At 39.7% G+C, this 21829-nt stretch overlaps 1 protein-coding gene across 2 annotated transcripts in view; it reads right to left on the bottom strand.

Annotated features, from left to right (window-relative positions):
• The window catches only part of ACE (angiotensin I converting enzyme), a 71320-nt gene that overhangs the window by 8503 nt on the left and 40988 nt on the right, over positions 1-21829 (bottom strand). The window contains exons 6-16 of one of the 2 annotated variants that reach the window (XM_060781314.2): positions 20433-20530; positions 19510-19682; positions 18003-18226; positions 16957-17101; positions 14595-14693; positions 12506-12628; positions 10113-10324; positions 8450-8586; positions 6878-7036; positions 3575-3662; positions 903-1046 (exon numbers count right to left, since the gene is read on the bottom strand). In XM_060781314.2, coding sequence (XP_060637297.2) covers positions 903-1046; positions 3575-3662; positions 6878-7036; positions 8450-8586; positions 10113-10324; positions 12506-12628; positions 14595-14693; positions 16957-17101; positions 18003-18226; positions 19510-19682; positions 20433-20530 — 1602 coding nt within the window. Of the gene's footprint in view, positions 1-902; positions 1047-3574; positions 3663-6877; positions 7037-8449; positions 8587-10112; positions 10325-12505; positions 12629-14594; positions 14694-16956; positions 17102-18002; positions 18227-19509; positions 19683-20432; positions 20531-21829 lie in introns of those variants that run through there. The other variant, XM_067470115.1, reaches the window with a different exon arrangement.

The raw sequence follows: 21829 nt of genomic DNA, 5'->3' as shown, positions 1-21829 counted from the left end.
CCTTCGTAACCTTCGCGTCATTGGGCGAGTAAGTTTAAAGATGGAAGTCAGATGGTGACTCTGAACTGTATGGAGGATGCCGTATGGTGGTGAGATCCAGTCTCTGAAGTTCTGCTGTGTATCCATTGTACACAGATCTTCCGATAGACAAGCAAAGCAATAATGTGACCCACACATTCTTGTGAAATGCCAATTATGCTTGAAATTTCTCTCTGAGTGATACGACAATCATCCTGAATCAATCTGTCAACCTTTTGCTTGTGAAACTCAGTGGTTGCTGACACAGGACGTCCAACACTTTTTTGTCATGCAAGTCAGATGTTCCCACCTCAACATCTTTAAACGACGCACAGTACTCACATCAACACAATCACCATACACAGCTTGCATTCTCTGATGAATCTCCTTTGGGGTGATGCCTTCTGCTGTCAAGAATTCAATGACTGCATGTTGCTTAAGTTGCATTGACCAACCGTCTGCGCAGGGTTCCATACTTTACACTTTAACAACACAGCTTTTCAATGCTAAGGCTTCTCACCAAAATGGAACTGTAGAGGAGAGTCTACTAAACAAGCCAGTACCTGCAGCATACCAGTACTGCCATCTGTTGACGAGTTACGAAGGTGGAGGCATTACTTCAAGTTAGGAAGGTGGAGGCATTTCATTCAACCCTCGTATATGGAACTTTCAATGTTGCTGCTATGATAATCAGATTCAAAGAATTCTTCACAGCCTTACGAATAGTTTGAGAGTTTCTGTTACTGATGCCATGGTAGGCATTTGCCAGGAATATATTAGGAAAACAATTTTAAGTCTGTACCAGTTATCCCAAAAGCATCTTTTCTTTCCTACATTCCGTTATTAACTTTGTTGGTGCAGAAAGTCTTGCAAAATATACTTACCATTTAGTCTGGCAGCCTTATTGCTAAGTTGCACATATCTCTTGTAGGGCGTCCGGATTTTCTTGCCTGACACATCCCGCCAGCCTTTCCATGCTTCTAGAAGTTCATCATAGTCCCTTGAATTGGCCATGGTATTTGTAAGATCTATACAAGGATTAAATACAATCAAGCATCTGTTTCATTGCCTTGGCTGCTATGAGTATTTCACCTTTCCCAACCTGGTGTCTGCCGGCTGACTGGGGAACAGGAACTGGATTCCAGTCTATCTAGAGAGAGATAGGCTGGGAATACTGGTCCATATTATATGTAGAGATATAAAATTTCAGCTCTTTTGTCCTTTTTTTGTGAGCATGAATAATGGCAATACATGTCTCACTGCTGCAGGAAGAAAACCAATATTCCTTTGCAGGTATATATCCACCCATCTAAATCTTTTCAAAACCAACTTGTTTGATAAAGCTTTCCCCCCTCGGATGATCTATGGTAAAGGTTTTCCCCTGACATTAAGTCTAGTCGTGTCCGACTCTGGGGATTGCTGCTCATTTCAATTTCTAAGCTGAAGAGCTGGTTGTCCATAGACGCCTCCAAGGTCATACAGCCGGCATGACTGCATGAAACACGGATGTTCTATAGTTTTTGCTATTCCTTCTTGTTGTTAAGTGGTTTCAAATCATTTTTAACTCATGGCAACCCTTAGACCCCTTAGTGATATAACTCAGAATAGCAAATCAGAAAATCCCACAATATCTGCTCTTAACTGGGTTAATGCTCAAATTACCACACCATTTCTTACCAAACCCTAAAACCCATTTCATTTTATTTCATTTTTTGAGATTGCTCTCATGTACTTCATGTGTCTTGTACATGACTGACCTTATAGAAGATAATAATTACATTATGAAATTTCTGTTTTTAATTGCTTGTTCTATATTGTTTGTGTCGTTTATTTTATTTCTTTGCATTTATGTATTTTATTTTTTGGTATTGCCATGTGTTTTATTATAATGGATGTACTGTACTGATGGGCATGGCCTCATGTAAGCCGCACCGAGTCCCCTTGAGGGAGATGGAGCGGGGTATAAATAAAGTATTATTATTATTATTATTATTATTATTATTATTATCAGCAGCAGCAGCAGGAGCAAGGCTGTATCTCGAATATTTCTGAGCTTTTGTAAATATATGTGTATGTTTCAATAATAATAATAATAATAATAACTGATTACATTGAAGCTTTCTGAGCATTCAGCATCACAATACATTTTTATTCTTACTCAGGATCTCAAGAATATACAGGTTGAGCATGGCTACTACAAAAAGCATATACTCAAAGTCCCAGTCTTCTTTAGTAGCGACTAAGCACTGGTGAGACTTGCTCAAATCCACTTCTTAAGTTACTATTGAATGCAAATTTGAAACCCAAATTTTCATATTTAAAATATTTCTATTTTATAGTGAAAAGGGATCATAGAATAATAGGGTTGGAAGAGACCACACGGGCCATCCAGTCCAACCCTTGCCATGCAGGAAAAGCAGAATCAAAGTACCCATGACAGATGACCATTCAGTCTCTGTTTAAAAGCCTCCAAAGAAGGAGCTTCCACCACACTCTGAGGATGAGAATGAGGTATTTATTCATCACAGCCATATACTGTCCTTGTTAGGACTTATCAGGATCAAAACAGATAGCTCAACAAAAGATGAGTGGCTGGTGAAGATGGACAAATTGACAATGTTGATCAAGGAAAAAATCTTGACTAAATTTGAGAATTTTTTATTTTTTTTACAGCAAAGATTGAGACAATCTTCAATTGTTGTTTTTCTGATTTAGAAGAGTGATATTAAAAAAACAAAAGGCAGAATTTATTTATTTATTATTTATTTGCTATACTTGTATACCGCTGCTTCTCAGCCTAGCCGGCAACTCAGCGCGGTTTACAACAAAATATAACAATCGGCAATGTACAGTTTAAAAGCATAAAAAACATAGTACACAATACATATATCAACAAACAATCCAATTCAACTCCTGACTAAAATCGTAATCCAGTTTCGTCGTCCATATTGCCAGTCCTTTAATCATTACATTCCTTGCAGTGAGTTAACCGAATGCCTGCTCGAACATCCAGGTTTTTAGAAATAAAGGAAGTAACAAACAGGAAGTTAAAATCAGGCAATGGGTTTGATTAGTTTTAGTATATTTCTCTTTGGAATGTTTAGGTTGTATGTTGTAGATAAAGGTATGCTGGCTGCTGTAGTTTAGTTTTATATAGAGAGTCTCGGTTATCCAAACATCGCTCATCCAACGTTCTGTATTATTCGACACAGTCTGCCTCCCACGCAGATTCAATACATTGTGATGTTTTGGTGCTAAATTCGTAAATACAGTAATTACTACATCATGTTACCATGTATTGAACTGCTTCTTTTGTTGATTTCTTGTAAAACATAATATTTTGGTGCTTAATTTGTAAAATCATAATGTTGGATAAACGAGACTCTACTGTACTGAAAAATCTCTCTTGATTCTGATTTTTTATGGTAGTAGTTTCTGTTATGTTTTTCTTTGAATTCTTAATTTTGATTGTTTTGTCTTTTCTTGTTTTGAAAATCGGCAATTTTGTTGTATGTTTCAATACAAAATACCCCCTCCCCAAAAAAACCGGACTTACCAGGATCAAGTGCCTTGCAGCCTTTGTCTGTTGTGCAGACTTTGGCCACGCTGTAAGTTGTTTCCATATCTGAGAGGAGCTGGTTATACTGAAAGAAACATGATTATTCTATTTAGAGAGTAAAACAGAAATTCTTCTCCGGTTTAGGGGCACAACATCCCTGACTCAGAAATTTTGATATGGTACAAAAGCTGAAAGCATTTCATCTCAGCCTAATCATGCAACTGCTCAATGTTTTTACTCCTTATAGTAATACTTATGGCAACATATAGGTTCTGTCTGTTCAGTTGGTTGGGAAACAAACTAATGTACTTTCTACATGCCGAGTTGCGTTGTTTCAGTATTTGCCTGAATCTCACCACCTTCATGGTTTTTTTTGCAAATGCTGGCTTAATTCTCATAACACTCAGTTCAAAGCCAAGGTTACAGAAACATAACAGTTGTTTGTTTATTACTTTTTCTATTTGCAGTGTTTCTGTGTGAAGTTCACAATTTTAAAAAAATTGGACACGGGGCAACAGAAAATTAACATCACAGTAAAACCTGTGATTATGCCATATAAATATCACAATTAAGGAAAATACGTTAGTAACATCCAAGCCAACATGGTTTCAGTGTTGGACTATAACCCTGGAGACCAGGGTTTGATTTCCTGCTTTGCCATGGAAACCCACTGAGTAACCTTGGACAAGTCACATATCCTTTGTCCCAGTAAACTCTGTGATAGTTCGCCTTAAGTTGCCATAGGTCAGAAATGAATTAGTGATACACAACAACAAATAGAATAATGCTCTTTGAAGATATCATCTGTGGCTTTAGTTAGAAAACTGATCAGAGCAAAGTAATTTTCCAGCAGTCATTTTCACCAGTTTAATAAAGAAAAAAGGAAGCACCTACTGGAAGTGAGTTCCATAACTGCAAAACCAATCTTGGATTTTACAACTCTCCATTTTGGTATTACGTGCCTTCAAGCAGACTCCAATATATGACCCTCTTAGAGGGATTTCTTGGCAAGATTAGTATGGAGGAAATTTGCCATTGCCTTCTTCTGGAGCTTAGAGAATGTGATTTTCCAAAGGTTATCCAGTGGGTTTCTGTGGCTAAGTGAGGATTTGAATGCCAGTCTCTTGCATTCCTAGTTCCACATCTAAAACACTATGCCAGACTGTCTCTAGCTCTCCACTTCAGTCTCCTCCCCCAATTATGATTATTCTACGTATGGCCAGACAGACATGTATGACAGAAAATGGTAAGAAACTGAACTGTGCTCAGAAAACAAATTGATGACCCTTGATAATAACAAATCTTCAGAAGGATTATGCTTTGTTAGGACCAAGCAAATGCTTCCAAAAGCTTTTATGCTTTGGGGGTCCTAATTTAGATCACAAATGGTCTCCAACTCTTCAACCAGATGCTGAACAAATTTTAATTATTGGACAGTACTCAAAAGCAAGACAAAATAAAGGAAAGGGTGGAGGGGGGGGAGTGTTCTAGCAATAACTTTGAGACTAAGGGCCTTTCCAGACAGGACCTAATCCCAGGTTTTCTGCTTTAAACAGGATTATATAAGTCCCCACTGCCAGATAATCTGGGATAAACAGAAAATCTGGGGTCAGATCCTGGGGTATAGGGCCCGGCTGGAAGGGCCCTAAGTGACACATTACAGCACAAACTTTTGTAAATTCCAGTTTGCTTGCATCTTAAGAAAAGAACTGATATCTATGAAAACTATGAAATATAATAATTAGTCTCCAAGTCTCCTCATCCCCATTTTTTGGTGTTTCCAAAGCATATTTCATGGAGGCAAGATCTTTGTTGTCAGGAAGTTTGCCCAAACATACAGTAACTGAAGCTGCAATGCATTCCTGGCAGCAGCTGCTATCAAAATTCAAACAGTAAACTCAGATCTGGGAGTACACCTGAGCTTCAAAACTATGCCTTCAGGGGGTGGGGAGAGAGAACTAGAACCTCACCTAGAATAGGCCTTTTCGCGACTCCCTAGACAAGAGATTGATTTGTTTTTTCCTGAGTCGAAAGGATTAAGATAGAATTCTTTAGGAGTGGTCTCATGATTTTTGTTATTGGTTGTGGTACTGAAATTAGTGTGTGTCTTACAATCAATGGCATGTTATAATTGATGAAATATGGTATTAGGAATTGGCCTTCATTTAGCAAATAGGCAAAATTTGCTTCAATTTCTCTGTGTTACTTTCCTGAGTTCTAAAAGTTTACTAATAGCTTTGCATTTATATATGCATGGGGGACATACATCCTAACTACCTAATGAAATATTAGGCAAAGTCTTCATTCCTCACTCATCATCTTTCAATATAGGAACAAATGATGGCTGAAGATTAGAGAAAGAGCAGAGGGAGGAATCAGAAGAGAAGCAAGATTGAGAAGCGAGGAATTTGTATAACTAAAATCCCCAAGGAAGAGCCCAAAATCACATGGTTTGCTTACAAGGTCTTCAAATAATAATAATAATAATAATAATAATAATAATAATAATAATAATAACAACAACAACAACAACAACAACAACGTTAGTTTTATACCCCGCCAACCATCTCTACTAGGGGACTCGGGGCAGCTTACAAGGAACACACCCAAAATTACAATTAAAACACACATGTAAAACACTTAACCAATTAAAACATCAGATAAAAACAAATAAAATTAATAACCATCAATTTTATAGAAAAGTAAGAAAAATTTGTTTAGATGATAGAAACAAAAAGAAGGATCTGACATGCAAGAAAACCTATTCTATCTATATATATAAAAAAAGCCCATTGTTCTAACAGAGGAGCAGGGAAGGGAATGCTGTAATGTTTCAACAACAACAAGAAGAAAAATGCCACTAATTTCTTCTCCTGCCTTTCTTTTTTATGCATTTCTATGGCCTTCACGTTCTGAAAAAAACAGAACATGAATACAGAAGAGGGGTTTTTAAGATAAACTTAAGAACAAAACTATTCACAACTATTAAAAACATAAAAACATAAAATAAATATTAAAAACATAACTATTTCATAATTATGTAATTCCAACAGTTGTGTGTAGCAGTAAACAGTTTTAGACAGTGGAAGCTGGTGGTTGACAGATTGGTCAAATGGGAATGTATGTAGGATTTTGGCTTGAGCACATCTGAGATATTCCAGGTGCTAAACTCTATCCTTCAATACGTTCCGCCACTTCAAAAGCTCTTTTAAACTAATACCTGGACAATTCACTGTTCCACTAACATGGAAGGCATCAGCTATCACTAGTGTAAGGGATTAATACCCCCTTCATGCTCACCTCCTTCAGCTCCTGTTCAGATAGGGCTGCCCTCTCGATATCACTCAGTTTCTTCAGAATCCGTTTTATGCTGGTGTCTTTAAAATCAGTGGGATCAAATGTCCGAGCCTGGAGACCATAGTGCAGGGTGTGGTTTGACATTTCTAGATTCTTTTCTAACTAGAAGGCAAGGAAAGGAGTTTAACTGAACACAGCCATATCAAAGATTGCAAAAAGATAATCACATGTGCCATAATTAACGTAACCCATCCTCTCTCATCCTCAATGCAATCTAAACCTTGCTGGTTGCTTCAGTGTCAGGTAGGAATTTTGCCCTTTGCAATTCTGGAGGTGGGGGTTACCTACCCCATATGAATGACTTGGGAAGACTAGCTGGGGTGGTGTCTATAAACAGGTTGTCAATGGTAAGTATTCGGAATGGGAGGGATATAAATCAGTGCATACTTTGGCAACCCTTTTGATGATAGCTGGGGCTCTAGACTGCAGGTCACTCTATGTCCTGTAAGTTTGAGCAAGCGTTTGCAAATGCAGAGTAGCCAATATAGGAAATCGAATGACTTGACAATGGAACTGGACAATGCTTGATAATAAGGAGACGCTAATGATGTTGTTTTATTCCTCTTGTGATGTTTTATACTGTTTAATGTTTTAATCTATATTATTTTTTATGTGTACTGATTTGTTGGAAACTGCCTTGAGTCGCCGATTGGCTGAGAAAGGCGGTATACAAATACAGTACATAAAATAATAAATAAATGAAGTCTAACCTGGGCTTCTCTCTCTTACAAAGTCCTGTGTGAGCTGGCCCTCTACTAATGCTGAGTAATGCTATAGGTTTGGATTGCCCTCAGGGCTGGGTGTTTCACTCAAACATAAGCATTAGTTAAGACCCACATCAGGTTCCCCCTCCATTTTGCTTATCGTGAGGCATAACTAATTTAAATAGTTATGGGTCAATAAAATGGCCCATATTTAAGCCAAACCTCTGTGTCTGGTCTCATTTCATGATTGGTAGTGTCTCTTCTCCAGAGATTCTTGGGCTAGGATGCTCGTACGTCTTAGCCAGAATGGCCAATGATGAGCAATGCTGGTAACACTGGTTTAACAATATTAGAAGTCTACAAACTTCTCAGCATTGTTATTAAAGAAGACATTCAATGTTGCAGTTACTCTTGGTGAAAATCCTTAAAGCCTTGAGAAGGCAGACTTGTTTAATGCTTCATTCTGTTTAATTCTAGTGGTAAAATGTTAAAAATGAACTAGAAATGATAAAGGATGGATTTCCTCTTCCTACTCACGTAGCTTTGCAGAGTTCACTAGAGCAGATTTGATAGATACAAATGTTCAAAATGCCCTATGGCTTTGGAAGAGTAGAAGATTGACTGCAATTCCACATGACACGTACACTGGAAGAGCCGTAATTGGGCAACACAAGGAGCTACCAATCTAAAAAAAATAGAAGGCTAGGGAAGCTCCCAACTCCCCCCCCCCCCCACTCGCCCCATTTGTCATGCCCTTTCCACTACTTTATCATCTGAATGTGTAATAATCAGACTGCATTGGTTTACCTACCATGATCTTTTTGTTGTGTTCTGTGATGTTGACGTTGTATGTCCAAGAGGCCTCGGTGTAAGTATTCCATACCACTTCAGCTGTGCGGTTGTACTCTTCCAAGAACTTTGCAGCTGCTGCTTCATCCGTTATTTTATCTGGAAGAGGACAAATCGAGAGGGAATGAAGACTACAATACTGGAAAATATAAGGAGGATTAATTCCCCCATCTCTTATTTCATTTGGTTCAGTGTGGAAATGTGAGGCACCTAATATCTAAAATGAGAGGTAATCAAGGTCTAGTCCAGGGGTCCTCAAACTTTTTAAACAGAGGGCCAGGTCACAGTCCCTCAAACTGTTGGAGGGCCAGATTATAATTTGAACAAAGCATGAATGAATTCCTATGCACACTGCACACATCTTATTTGCAGTGCAAAAAACACTTTAAAACAATACAATAATTAAAATGAAGAATAATTTTAACAAATATAAACTTATTAGTATTTCAATGGGAAGTGTGGGCCTGCTTTTGGCGGATGAGATAGGATTGTTGTTGTTGCTGTGTGCTTTCAAGTCATTTCAGACTTATGTTGACCCTGAGTGAGGGCCAGGTAAATAACCTTGGAGGGTCATATCTGGCCCTCGGGCCTTAGTTTGAGGACCCCTGGTCTAGTCTGTATAGGAAGTGTGAGTGCAAACTCAGATTATTTGATGGAGAACAAGGGCATTTTGAACATGTTTAGAGGCCTTTTTTCATTACTAGACATTCCTCGCACAAAACTCTATTATTTAAGGTATATTCTAGGGCAGAGCCTTGATATTTCCACACACTCACGTGAACCACTTCCAATTCCTGGTGTTCCTGTCCCCTTAAAAAGAAATGTTAGATGGAGCCAGCAGAGGAGTGGTAAGTAGGTAATGGTTGAACTTCTGCCTTTGCTCATTGGGAGGTTAAATGAGCATACAAGTGAGAAGACTCACATTCTGGAATCTATTGTACAGCCAATTACCTTGCAGCAGCTCCAGTTGCCTTCCAATTTATCTGTTGCATCAGGAGCATGAAACTCCATTGGTAAAAGAGATGGCTGGTTTTATATGAATTTACAGACAGATGTCACAAAGTACTTTGTAGGCAGTATCTACTCTTTAAACTAAATTCAACCAGATATTGCTGGACTAAATCCCATTAGTGTATGCCAATAAAGGCTGGTGGAGTTGTAACTCCGTTTAGCACTAGTTAAAATAGCCAACCATAAAGAATGATGGGAGATGTCACTCTGAAACACATGGAGAACCACACATTTTCTACCTCTGTTTATGGGGTTCCCACCTCCTCCCTGCCCGTTGTCAACTGAGCTATAATGAGGACATCTAAAGGAACAGCCAACTCTAGAAATTAATTTTCATTCACCATATTGAAGAGAATTGAAATGAGGAGAGCATTTGGCTTCTAATCATATGTTCTGTGCCAGAAGAACCCTTTTAAAAGAAAAGAATTGGAAACTAGAATATCAGCTGCGTCCTTCCAGGAATATAACTATAATTTTTCAACAATAGTGGCATGTAGAAATAGTGGCTCTTCTATCTTCTCTTTAGACTCCTTCTTTTTCAAAACATATGTATTCTTAACAGTTTACCCTCTCACAAACTTCTTCCCTTTTATTTTGTACTTTAAAAGATTTACCAATGACTTCCGGGTAGCCCTCTGGGACCGGGGGACGCCATTCAAAGTCTGGCCAGCCCAGTGTTTCATTGGTTTGCTTGTTCTGCTCTTCCAGCCATGAAGTAACAGGGCTGAAATATTCCAGCAGTGGTGCAGCATCCATCTTATTTGTGCCAGTGATTTGTTGGAGAATATCCTGCCAGGGCTTGGAAGATCCAGGCTGCAATGCCGCGCTGCAGTGAAGAAGACAAAGGGTGGTAAAAAAGGAATATAGACACAGCTACTCATGTTGATACTCATTTTGGAAGCCCCTATATCAGGGGTCCTCAAACTTTTTAAACAGAGTGTCAGCTCACAGTCCCTCAAACTGTTGGAGGGCCGGATTATAATTTGAAAAAAATGAATGAATTCCTTTGCACACTGCACGTATCTTATTTGTAGTGCAAAAGACACTTAAAAACAATACAATAATTAAAATGAAGAACAATTTTAACAAATATAAGCTTATTAGTATTTCAGTGGGAAGTGTGGGCCTGCTTTTGGCTGATGAGATAGAATTGCTGTAGTTGTTGTGTGCTTTCAAGTCATTTCAGAATTAGGTTGACGCTGGGCAAGAGCGGGGTAAATGACCTTGGAGAGCCGTATTTGGCCCTCGGGCCGTAGTTTGAGGACCTCTGCCCTATATCTCCAGTTTCTATCACCTATATTTCCAGTTGTCCTCTTTGTGAATCCTATCTCTTCTAGCACACAGTTTTTTCTTACCATATCTGCCAAAGCATCCATCATAAAGACAACAGAACCAAGGACACTTAGAAGCACCTGGGATCCTTGTGGCACCCTCTCTCTCATTCCTCCTGTGTGTAGATGCCCTTTTAATGTTCTATGGTGTCTCTTATGTAACATTACACTAGTCCTTCATGATAAATTAACACAGTAGCTCTTAGCTACTCTATACTGCTTGAAGTACTGCTGACACCAACACATAGTGTTTCCAGGTGTTGCCCTCTAGGCTCCATTGACAGCCTTGTCCACCCTCCTTCATCCATAGAGCCATACCAGCATCATCTAGGGAGCCGGCCAGCTCTGTGTGTAACTTGAGCAAAAATCAGTGCTTACCACCAGTTTTAGTCTTTTGTGATGAGGTCGCAAGAGAAAAATAGATCTATTACATGATGTTGTGCCCAGGGCTGCTTCATCCCTGGCTCTGGCCCAGGAATGAACTGACTTTTTCTACCCTGGAGACACTTAGATCTAGTTGTCCTGTAAGCACTTTTTGTTGGTGTCTTGGTACTTAGAATACTATGCTCTGCATGATATAGCTATTGGGGATGGAAAATCTGTGTGAATCTAATGACTTAGTTTAGTTCTCAAAAGCTGTGAGATCTGTTTTCTTTGTGGAAGGACAGTTCCCACACAGATATTATTTATATCCATGCTATTCTACCATTAGAGATTACTGCAACGCTCTCCACGTGGGGTTGCCTATGAAGACTGTCCGGAAGCTTCAATTGGTCCAATGGACGGCAGCCCGGTTGCTAACTGGAGCGGCTCTCAGGGAGCATACAACTCCCTTGTTGCGTCAGCTCCACTGGCTGCCAGTCTGCTACCAGGCACAATTCAAAGTGCTGGGTTTAGCCTATAAAGCCTTAAATGGTTCTGCCCCAACTTACCTGTCCAAACGAATCTCCCTTTATGAACCTTCGAGGACTTTAAGATCATCTGGAGAGGCCCTGCTCTCGGTCCCGCCATCATCACAAGCACGGCTGGCGGGGACGAGAGACAGGACCTTCTCAATGGTGGCCCCTCGGCTACATAACGCCCTTCCTAAGGAGATCAGATCGGCTTCTTCGCTCCTAGCATTTTGGAAGAATCTTAAAATATGGCTATTTGAGCAGGCATTTGCGTATACTGAGTAACGGATATAAGAATGGAACAACTACATGAAAGGACTGGACATTGTTTTTAATGAGTATTTATTGAATTATGTTTTTATTATAGTGTTATGATTTTATTGATGTTGACATTTTATATTGTGTTCTTGGTGGCACTGAATTTTGCCGTGTAAACCGCCTCGAGTCGCCGGAAGGCTGAGAGGGGCGGTATACAAATATACTAAATAAATAAATAAAGTATCATACACTTTAATGCATATCTTCAGTTTTGTACATTTGTGCTGACATTTCTATACGTGGTCATTATACTTTAGTTTTATGCTGATGTGAAGTCACCATCAGGATTCAGACTAAGTCACATGGGGGTTCACATTTCACAATTATACCCTCTTCTTGCCACAATGAAATAGAAGGAATGGAAAATACAACAATCATGAGAATACTTATTCAATTTGTTGGCATCTATTGTCTCTTAGATACAAGTCTACCCTTTGTCATTTTTTCCTTCCCCTCTGCTTTCACCTGAGCAGATTTCCAGCTTCTTTGGACTGGTAGATATCACAGGTATGAAGAGGCCCAGTGTGGTTGGCAGCTTGGCAAAGAGCCTTATGAAACTGGAACTGCAGGATGAAACTAACAAAATACCTAAACAAAACAGAAGAAAACATTTGTGCTCAGCAATACTTTGGTAGAATAAAAAACAATAACTCTGTACTGACATTGCAAATGCTCCCATGTTGAAAAAGGATTCAGCCTTTGAAGGCAGAATGTGAAAAATAGATTGCCCAATATATCTCTAACTGCTGAATTTACAATTTCATAGGAGAAACAGATACCACATCATTCTTTCACTTCATGTTAATTAATCTGCACAGAAATATTTCAACCTCAGTTTCAAAGGTAACGTTTTAATATCCACTAACATATACACTAAAGAGCATAAAAAGCAAACAATATAGGGGAAAATAATTACTTTGCATTACAGAAATGGAGAATACTCCCTGAAACGGTTAATGTGAGAGACAACACTGAGGTGAAAGGCATTATGGGCTATAGAAGCTGAAAGATAAATGGAATTGTACAAAGCTGGGGAATGTTGCTCAGAATTGTGAGCAAACTGCTACTTCTTTCTGGTGAGACTGACTGCAACCACAATACGTATGGCAGGCCCGTACTAGGATTTTGATTCGGGGGGGGGGGTGAGTTTGATGGGGGGGGGGCTGAGTCTGAGTGAAAGAGGGTCTAGCCTAGCAAACCTTTTGTATTGTTACCCCAATACCCCCATGCATATGGGATATATTGAGTATGGTGATCAGATCATGATATGAATAAACATAAATAATGCACCAGTAAGGCCTTCTCGTGGACCACCATGAGAATTGGGGGGGGGGGGGGGCTGAAGCCCCTCGAGCCCCCCCCCCCTCCGGCTACATGCCTGACGTATGGAAATCATTTAGACTTAAGGACCAGAAAGTGAGCCAGTCAACATGTCCAATTCTGAACCTGAACACCTAAATATATGTTTAAGCCAACATCCACCAAAAGAGTGTCCAGCAGCAAGCTGTCTGACAGAATGAAATACCTAATATTATTGCCTCTAATACTCAAAGATTCCAACTGGACAGGTTCTCTGTTTTTCAGTCATTTTCACAGCTTTCAGATGAGTATTCATACTAACTTCCATTCCTGTGATGGTCCCATTCTTCAGTTCAATAGTTACGGTTCCATGATTTAGTTTCATAAAAAAATCTCACGAGCTTCATGGTGGCATGGTGAACCTGTCGTCTGCTTTAATAGGTCCCAAGGGCATCAACAGCCATGTTGTCCAAATGCCCGATCACCATCTCCCAAAGCAGTTACTCTACTCCCAACTCAAGAATGGAAACCAGAATGTCGGTGGGCAGGAAAAGAGATTCAAAGATGGGCTTAAAGGTAACGTTAAAAACTGTGGCTTAGATGCAGACAACTGGGAAGCCCTGGTCCTTGAGCACTCTAACTGGAGGTCAGCTGTGACCAGCAGTGCTGTGGAATTCAAAGAGGTATGAATGGAGGATGAAAGGGAGAAATATGCCAAGAGGAAAGCACATCAAATAAACCTTGATTGGGACCACCTTTCCACCTAGAAACTAATGTCCTCACTGTAGAAGAACAGGCGGCTCGAGAATAGGGCTCCACAGTGATGTATCCGGTGCCAAGACATAGCATTTGGAAGGCCATCATACTTGGACAATGAGGAATCACCTAACTAATGAAGTAAGGTCCCAAGAGCATCAACGGCTACACTATACTTTGTATAGTGTAGTCAATTAATAACCCCACATAACTGCATTGGATTCATGAAGTCTACCAGATTTGGATTGTGAAAAGTTAGTAGAGTCTGTGGGCAGTCTATAATTGTTCTAGAATTTTTCCATTTCTGGCTAACAGACACTATTAAGATTCTTAGCCACTAGTTCTAGACAGCACTCATCAACCATAACAGATCTATTTGTGAGCAAGTTGTTATTTCAGTTTTGCAAAGTGATGCCATGATTCCCAAACCATATAAATAACAGCCACAAATAAACATCTTTGCATGCACTGTCATATTTCCAGTACCAGAGCCCAGTACCTGATATAAGGTGTATTGCCAGGGATGTGATATTTAGCACCAGGATCAAAGTTTGTTTCTGTTCTTGCAACAGGAGGACAGATCCCCTGGTACTTCGTTCTGGAAAAACATCAGCCATGTGAACAGAGAAGAAATGGACAGAATTAGCAAAAAGCTGTACTAGAAATTATTCAGATGTAAAATTTAGCCTTAGGGAAGATCCAGACAAGACATTTGGAAATAGAAATGTTACCAGAAACATCTATCTTTAATCTCAATTCCTCGTTTCCCCCCTGAGATCATATTATCCATTGCTTTGTACTCACAATACTAGTTACATGTGTGGAATGCACAAAATGATGGCATCACATGAAATGATACCCTTATCATAACAGGAAGAGTAGATGAAAGAACGTAGAGTTTTTGCACTCCATCATCAGCTCTAGGGCTGGTTTTCCTCTAAAAGTGCAAGCAAGAATGAACTAAAAGGAAGTGGTATATAGAAAGAAGAAAACCTAAATATCATATTTATCACTATCCCCTCAATATATGAATCATTGTTGCTGCTGATGATGTTGCCATGTGTATTATTGGCAAGATTTATCCAGAGGAGGTTTGCATTGCTTTCTTCTAAGGCTGAGAGAATGTGGTTTGTTGAAAGCCACCTAATGAGTTTCTGTGACTGTGTGAAGTTTTGAACCCTGGTCTCCCAGAGTTCTAGTTCAATGTGGCGGCAAATATATTGTTGTTCATTCGTTCAGTCGTCTCCGACTCTTCGTGACCTCATGGACCAGCCTACGCCAGAGCTCCCTGTCGGCCGTTACCACCCCCAGCTCCTCACTTCAAGGATGCCATCCATCCATCTTGCCCTTGGTCGGCCCCTCTTCCTTTTGCCTTCCACTTTCCCCAGCATAATTGTCTTCTCTAGGCTTTCCTGTCTCCTCATGGTGTGGCCAAAGTACTTCAACTTTGTTTCTAGTATCTTTCCCTCCAGTGAGCAGTCGGGCTTTATTTCCTGGAGGATGGACTGGTTGGATCTTCTCGCAGTCCAAGGCACTCTCAGCACTTTCCTCCAACACCACAGCTCAAAAGCATCGATCTTCCTTCGCTCAGCCTTCCCTAAGGTCCAGCTCTCACATCCGTAGGTGACTACAGGGAATACCATGGCTTTGACTAGGCAAATATATAGGTTCCTGTTTTTATTTATATACTAGCCGTCCCCTGCCACATGTTGCTGTGGCCACATGGGGGTTCTGTGTGGGAGGTTTGGCCCAATTCTATTGTTGGTGGGGTTCAGAATGCTCTGAGATTGTAGGTGAACTATAAATCCCAGCAACTACAACTTCCAAATGTCAGGATTCTATTTTCCCCAAACTCCACCAGTGTTCACATTTGGGCATATTGCGTATTCGTGTAGAGTTTGGTTCAGATCCATCATTGTTTGAGTGCACAGTGGTCTCTGGTGAACTACAACTCCAAAACCAAAGGACACTGCCCACCAAACCTTTCCAATATTGTTGGTCATGGGAGAACTGTGTGCCAAGTTTGGTTAAATTCCATCGTTGGTGGGGTTCAGAATGTTTTTTGATTGTAGGTGAACTATAAGTCCCAGCAACTACAACTCCCAAATGAAAAAATCAGGTTTTTTTAGTGAAGGACATACATTGGGTTGTTAAGTGTCTTGTGTCCAAATCTGGTGTCAATTCCCCCAGTGGTTTTTGAGTTCTGTGAATACCACAAACGAACATTACATTTTTATTTATATAGATTTATATTCTGCCCTTCTTACCCCGAAGGGGACTCAGGGTGGAACACAGCATATACACAGCAAACATTCAATGCCGGAACACATAAATACATAAACATTAAAAAACATTTCACAAACACAGATCATAAAATCATAGAATCATAGAATTAGGAGAGACCTCATAGGCCATCCAGTCCAACCCCCTGCCAAGAAGCAGGAAAATTGCATTCAAAGCACCCCCGACAGATGGCCATCCAGCCTCTGTTTGAAAGAAGGAGCCTCCACCACACTCCGGGGCAGAGAGTTCCATTGCTGTACGGCTCTCACAGTCAAAATATTGTCGAAACACACACCAACAGACTTTGAAAAGATTTTTGGTTCCCCAAGCAAACATGGACTCTTTCTTTTCCATTTTGAAATTAAGTTATATCATATGAAATTGGGTTGCAGGCTTTTTTTTCACATGGACAGAGCATATCCCAGCACTCCACAAACTGGTGCCCTCCAGACATCCCTAGACAGGTATTGATAGTGGCAGCTTTAGCCTAGCTGGCTGAAGACTCTTGACATAATGCCCTTCATTTTCAATAACATGATAACCTTCCTGCACACAACATACTGCAAGGAGGCATTTACCTCAGGTACCACCAGTCATAATTATAGCGGCTGGGAGTGGTGTGCCCATTGAAAACGTTCCATCGCCACTGGTCTATCAGGTAGCCAAAGGGAAGAAATGCAATCTTTTCCAGGGCCATTTTCAGCAGGTAATTGATATCACTTTCTGTAAGGAACAAACAGAAGCAAAAGAAGAAGAAAAGTGGGGGAAAGGAAAATGTATCTGGAACCCAAAGTATAGGCAGAGCTTCCAAAGCAAGGTGGAGCTACTTTGACATATTTTTCCAGCAGTAGCAAAAAAAAGCTGGAATAAAAATAATTATCTAGTCAGTGGCTCAATCTTACCTAAAATCAGCTCAGAGAATGTGTGTCACAGTTTAAAAGCAGTTCCCCACAGAGTAATTTTGGAAGATCTATAGCCTATGGACACAACAACCTCAAGATACAGCAACAACCACAAAAATCACTCAATCACCTATTCTAATAGAAAATTGCTTCTCCTCTTAAAAGTGGGTAGCAATTACACAATAAATATGTACAAAGCTATTTTATGGATTATTTCACGGGAAACTGATATTCAGTTCCCACTTGCAATGTAGATGTAAGGGCTGGGACTTCCCTTTCCTTTTCATCGATAGGAAGTAGAGAGCACATTTTAGAATTCAGTCCAAGAAATCTCTTTTACTCCACCATAGCAAGGAATTATTGGACTAAAATAAGCATCAACTATCCTCGTCTCCCCTACACTGCACCCCAATCTGATCTATGTACTCCAATAGTTGATGTATATATCTATGTCTACCTGTATATTTGTATTTTATTTTAAGAGGACTAGATGTATGTTGTATGTTGTGTCTGCACTGTCTGTTTTTGATAAGGCCAACTGGCTAATAAATAAAATGGTTGTTGCTGTTGACTAAAATAAGCCTAGTTCCAGCTCCTTGAAACAACTGGTTTCATCTTTGAACCTGATACTTGTGGTAACTTCCATCATCCCTACTGGCCATTCTACCCATTCACTTTGCCCCCATAACGCTTGTTGAAGTTGTCTTGTCAGTTATCCATACCTGCATCTTCGGTGACTTCACTAAGCAAACCAATTTTCTTGAGGTGGGCAGGGGTAGAGACAGATAAGGCCATAACATCCCCAATGGCTTCATGAAAACCAGGGTTGGCCCCACTCCGGAATGTGACTGGTTGGTCCTTATACTGAAGGTAGTATTCAACATGTCCCATTTCATGGTGGACTGTGAAGAGCTGCTCCATAGTGATGGTTGTGCACTGCTTTATCCTGTGGAGTAGGGAATGGAAAGGTGACTTTGCAGAATGGTTGCATCATAGGCATCAAGTGTGTCCATAGGGCATCTGTGTGGGTGACTAGGAGAAGAGTTTGTTCTTTTTTGTGTGCTGTTTACTTATAGAGAATGACCTAGCAGCTCTCAAAAAGTACCTATGTCATTGAGGCAACATTTAAGTTGGTTAACTCTTCTCCTAGTCACATTTGTGCATAGTAGACATGGGATAGCCAAGTATTTTAAGTACTCTAACAAAATTACTGTTTTCAATGTTCCTCAGTGAAGATGGGCCATAAAACAGGTTCAAAACCAAATTTCTTTAAAAGGGAAAAAACTATTAATTCAAATTGATGGAGAAATTTGACAAATTCATACATTTCTGACAAGAAATCATTTCTGACTTTTGACATGCCCATGTCCTCTCCTAGTAAGCCTTTGGGTGGGGGGAGGGGCGGGGAGGGAGGAAGAGAAGATGGTAGGAAGAGATATTGCAATTTTAGACTCTGTTTCCATCCACTGTAGCATATGGTCCCTAAGAGAGGAACAGTAAGGGAACACAATGCTTGACTGGTAAAAATTTATTTTCCATTTCTGTCTTACTTACTTGATTGATTACAAAATTCAGGCCACGCCTGTTAATATGCAGTAAGGAACCAAGCAGAAAGTAAGATCACAGCACTTAATTTTGATCTTGAGGAATTGGGGCCCCAAAATGTTCTTTTTGCACCAGGACTCACTCCTTGAACATATGAGAAAAACTAATATTGTTCTGAAGTCACCACTGAAAATACCCCATGGCAAGATATGCATGCTATCCAGAAGCCGACAACTGCAATAATTTGATGTTGCTATTTGCAGGGAAGTACACACACATGCAACACAGAGACACAGACTGAAGTATAGAAAATAAACTAGACATTTTACAGGTTGCATTAGGAATGTAACACATCCTTCAGCCAAGGTTGCAATATTCTGGTCACTTCCATAACTAGGAGAAGCAGCAGATCGTCTATTTAATTTGAGCCAGATGTTGTTACTAACACTAGAACTTGGATTGTTTAAGCATCTATTGAAAGTATTTGTCCCTTGAATCTTAACTTTCTTGTTGCATTTATCTCACCAAGCATGAGATGAAAATGCCCCTGAAAATGGCCAGAGAGCAGGGAAGTGTGCAACTTTTTTGATCCTTATTAAACCCAAATATACATCATGGGTCTCAATGCCAACAAGGGCTTTGGTTTTCTTTTCTAGGCAAGGCCTTATTATATGCAGTATGCACCTGAAGTCTTTGCGATTGTAGAAGTCCCATGCCGATGCATGGCACACCACCTCCCGCCCATCTGTTGGCTTCTCCAGCATGGATTTCTCCCAGAATTCAGGTGGCATTCCAAGCATGCCAAGCGAGGTGAAGAATTCCTCCGACACCCGGAACATGCGTGTTACGTTCCAATTCTAGGAAAGGCAAGGACCCATCCGCAGCATTAGATAGCTCAAATGTTTTTGGAGATTGCTCTTGGAGACTGGTTCCAGCTCATTCAAGTTTTCCCATAATAGATAACAACGGGAGCATCCACTGCTTACATGTTAGAGACTACTATCTCAGTGGGACAGAGGAGAAGTGAAAGAGATTCTTCATGAAAAGAAAATCTTTTAAGACCTCTTGCACTATGTAGAGTGAAGGTTCACTTCTATGTGGAGATGCATGTATTTTGTATGATCAGAATAATTGTGGCAGTGTAGCATTTCTTTTCATAACACAAGTCTTGAGATGAAAGAAGAAACCATGTCGACAACATGGTTACTCAGATCAACAGTGAAAACCGCTCCAACTATTCCTACATTGCAAAGTACATGGAAATATGGATCTATACATCACAAAATATAATGTGGGAACCAGCCCTTGGAAGGCATACATTACATTAAAATACATTTGCCCAGCAGGCTGTGGTGCAAGGTTATGATTATATTTAGTGAAGAAACAATACTAGAACCGCTGTGTCTCATTTGCCCATTTTAGTTATACAGTACATAATTGGCTTGTCATTGTTGGGTTAATTGCTACTCATAGTATTTCCCCAGTACTTGCCCAGGGAACAACCAAGTAACTCAGTAGTGTGATAGAGATGCATATTTTCACCTGTTCTGTTTGCAGCAAGACAAACAAGAGGAAAATGTATACATTTGCAACACAAATGTTCTTACTTGTTGCTGCATGGTGCTGGTGACATCCAGATTAGGTTTATTTGGATAAGGGACCATCATATCATAAATATTATTCCATTGCTGGGCCCACATGTTACCTGCAGGGGGCAAAGCAGGACAGCTCAGTTAATTAGTCTGGGCTTCTTTCCACAGACAATAGCCCTGAGACTTGATGGCCTCTGGTATAAGATTGTTGCCAAATCCGTTTCTCAGTTTACCTCTTTTGGGACAAGGAAAAATAAAATATTTGTCTTTCTTGTTGCTATGGGAGCAAGAAAACACAAATTCGAGAATCATGGTTTATTCTATGATTGCTACACAGCATAAATGGCAAACTAGGCATCACTAATTATGTGAATTCATCAATATGCACATTGTGTGCGTACTGTAAATGTAGCACAAATTTTTCTCTTGTATACTCAATGAAAATATCCCTTCTGAAACTGATATAAACCTCTTCCCAGAAGAAAATGTACACCATCACCTTCCCATCAATGATTCTTTAACATAATTTCCAAGTTCTTTCATGGTAAAGGAATTAGGTATTACAAGTGTATGTAACAACAGTTCTTTTGTCACCAGGTAAGGTTTATGAGAGCTGGACTAAGAAAGGGGAAAGGGAAGTGGAAGCACAGCAGAGTCCAAGTGGGGTCAATGTGCTGGCAAAGAACTAAAATCAATGTTTGCTTTCACAAATATTCTAGTTCAATTCCTCATGATATCTCTTCTCCTTAACTCCTTTTTTTTTGTCACCAGAACTAGATACTAGGCCTGGGTAACAACGGAAAAATTTGTTTCTAAAATCGATTTGTATTTGGGGTTTTTTTTTGTTTCGATATTTAAAATAATTACAAAATTTTCCCTTTAAAAAGTTCGATATTTACGAAATTTCGTAAATGGTAAAAAATTAACGAATCGATTTCCGAAACAATAACGAATCGATTCGTTAATGGCGGACGCGACCGCGAAATACGCTAAAAAACCTCCAAAAACTTCTGAAGCTTCCCTCTCCCTCTGTTCTTGACTGTTGGTGTGATATTATAATTTTTTTTCACTAATTAAACCATAAAACTGGCCCAGACATGCGGAAATAATAACGAAACGACCTCAAAACAATAACGAAACGAATACAATATCGAAATACGAAGCATTTACAAAACGTATTTAAAAATTCGTTTTTTTAAATAATTGCTCCAGAATGGTTCGTTATCGTTTTGTAATTGAAAAAATTAACGAATTATTAACGAATTACGAATTAACGAAACGAAACCGCCCAGGCCTACTAGATACCTACAGCCTGTTGTTTTATCTTGACTGGAGAAAATAAATTATTGTGCTCTGAGCCATAAAATATGCTAGGTAGCTTTGTTTGGTCCTTAGACTAAGTCTCCTTCACA

The sequence above is a fragment of the Anolis sagrei genome, chromosome 6 (assembly GCF_037176765.1).
Source record: "Anolis sagrei isolate rAnoSag1 chromosome 6, rAnoSag1.mat, whole genome shotgun sequence".
NCBI lineage: Eukaryota > Metazoa > Chordata > Lepidosauria > Squamata > Dactyloidae > Anolis > Anolis sagrei.
Note: the sequence above shows the minus strand (reverse complement) of the source record. Positions and strands in the feature narration are given on the sequence as shown.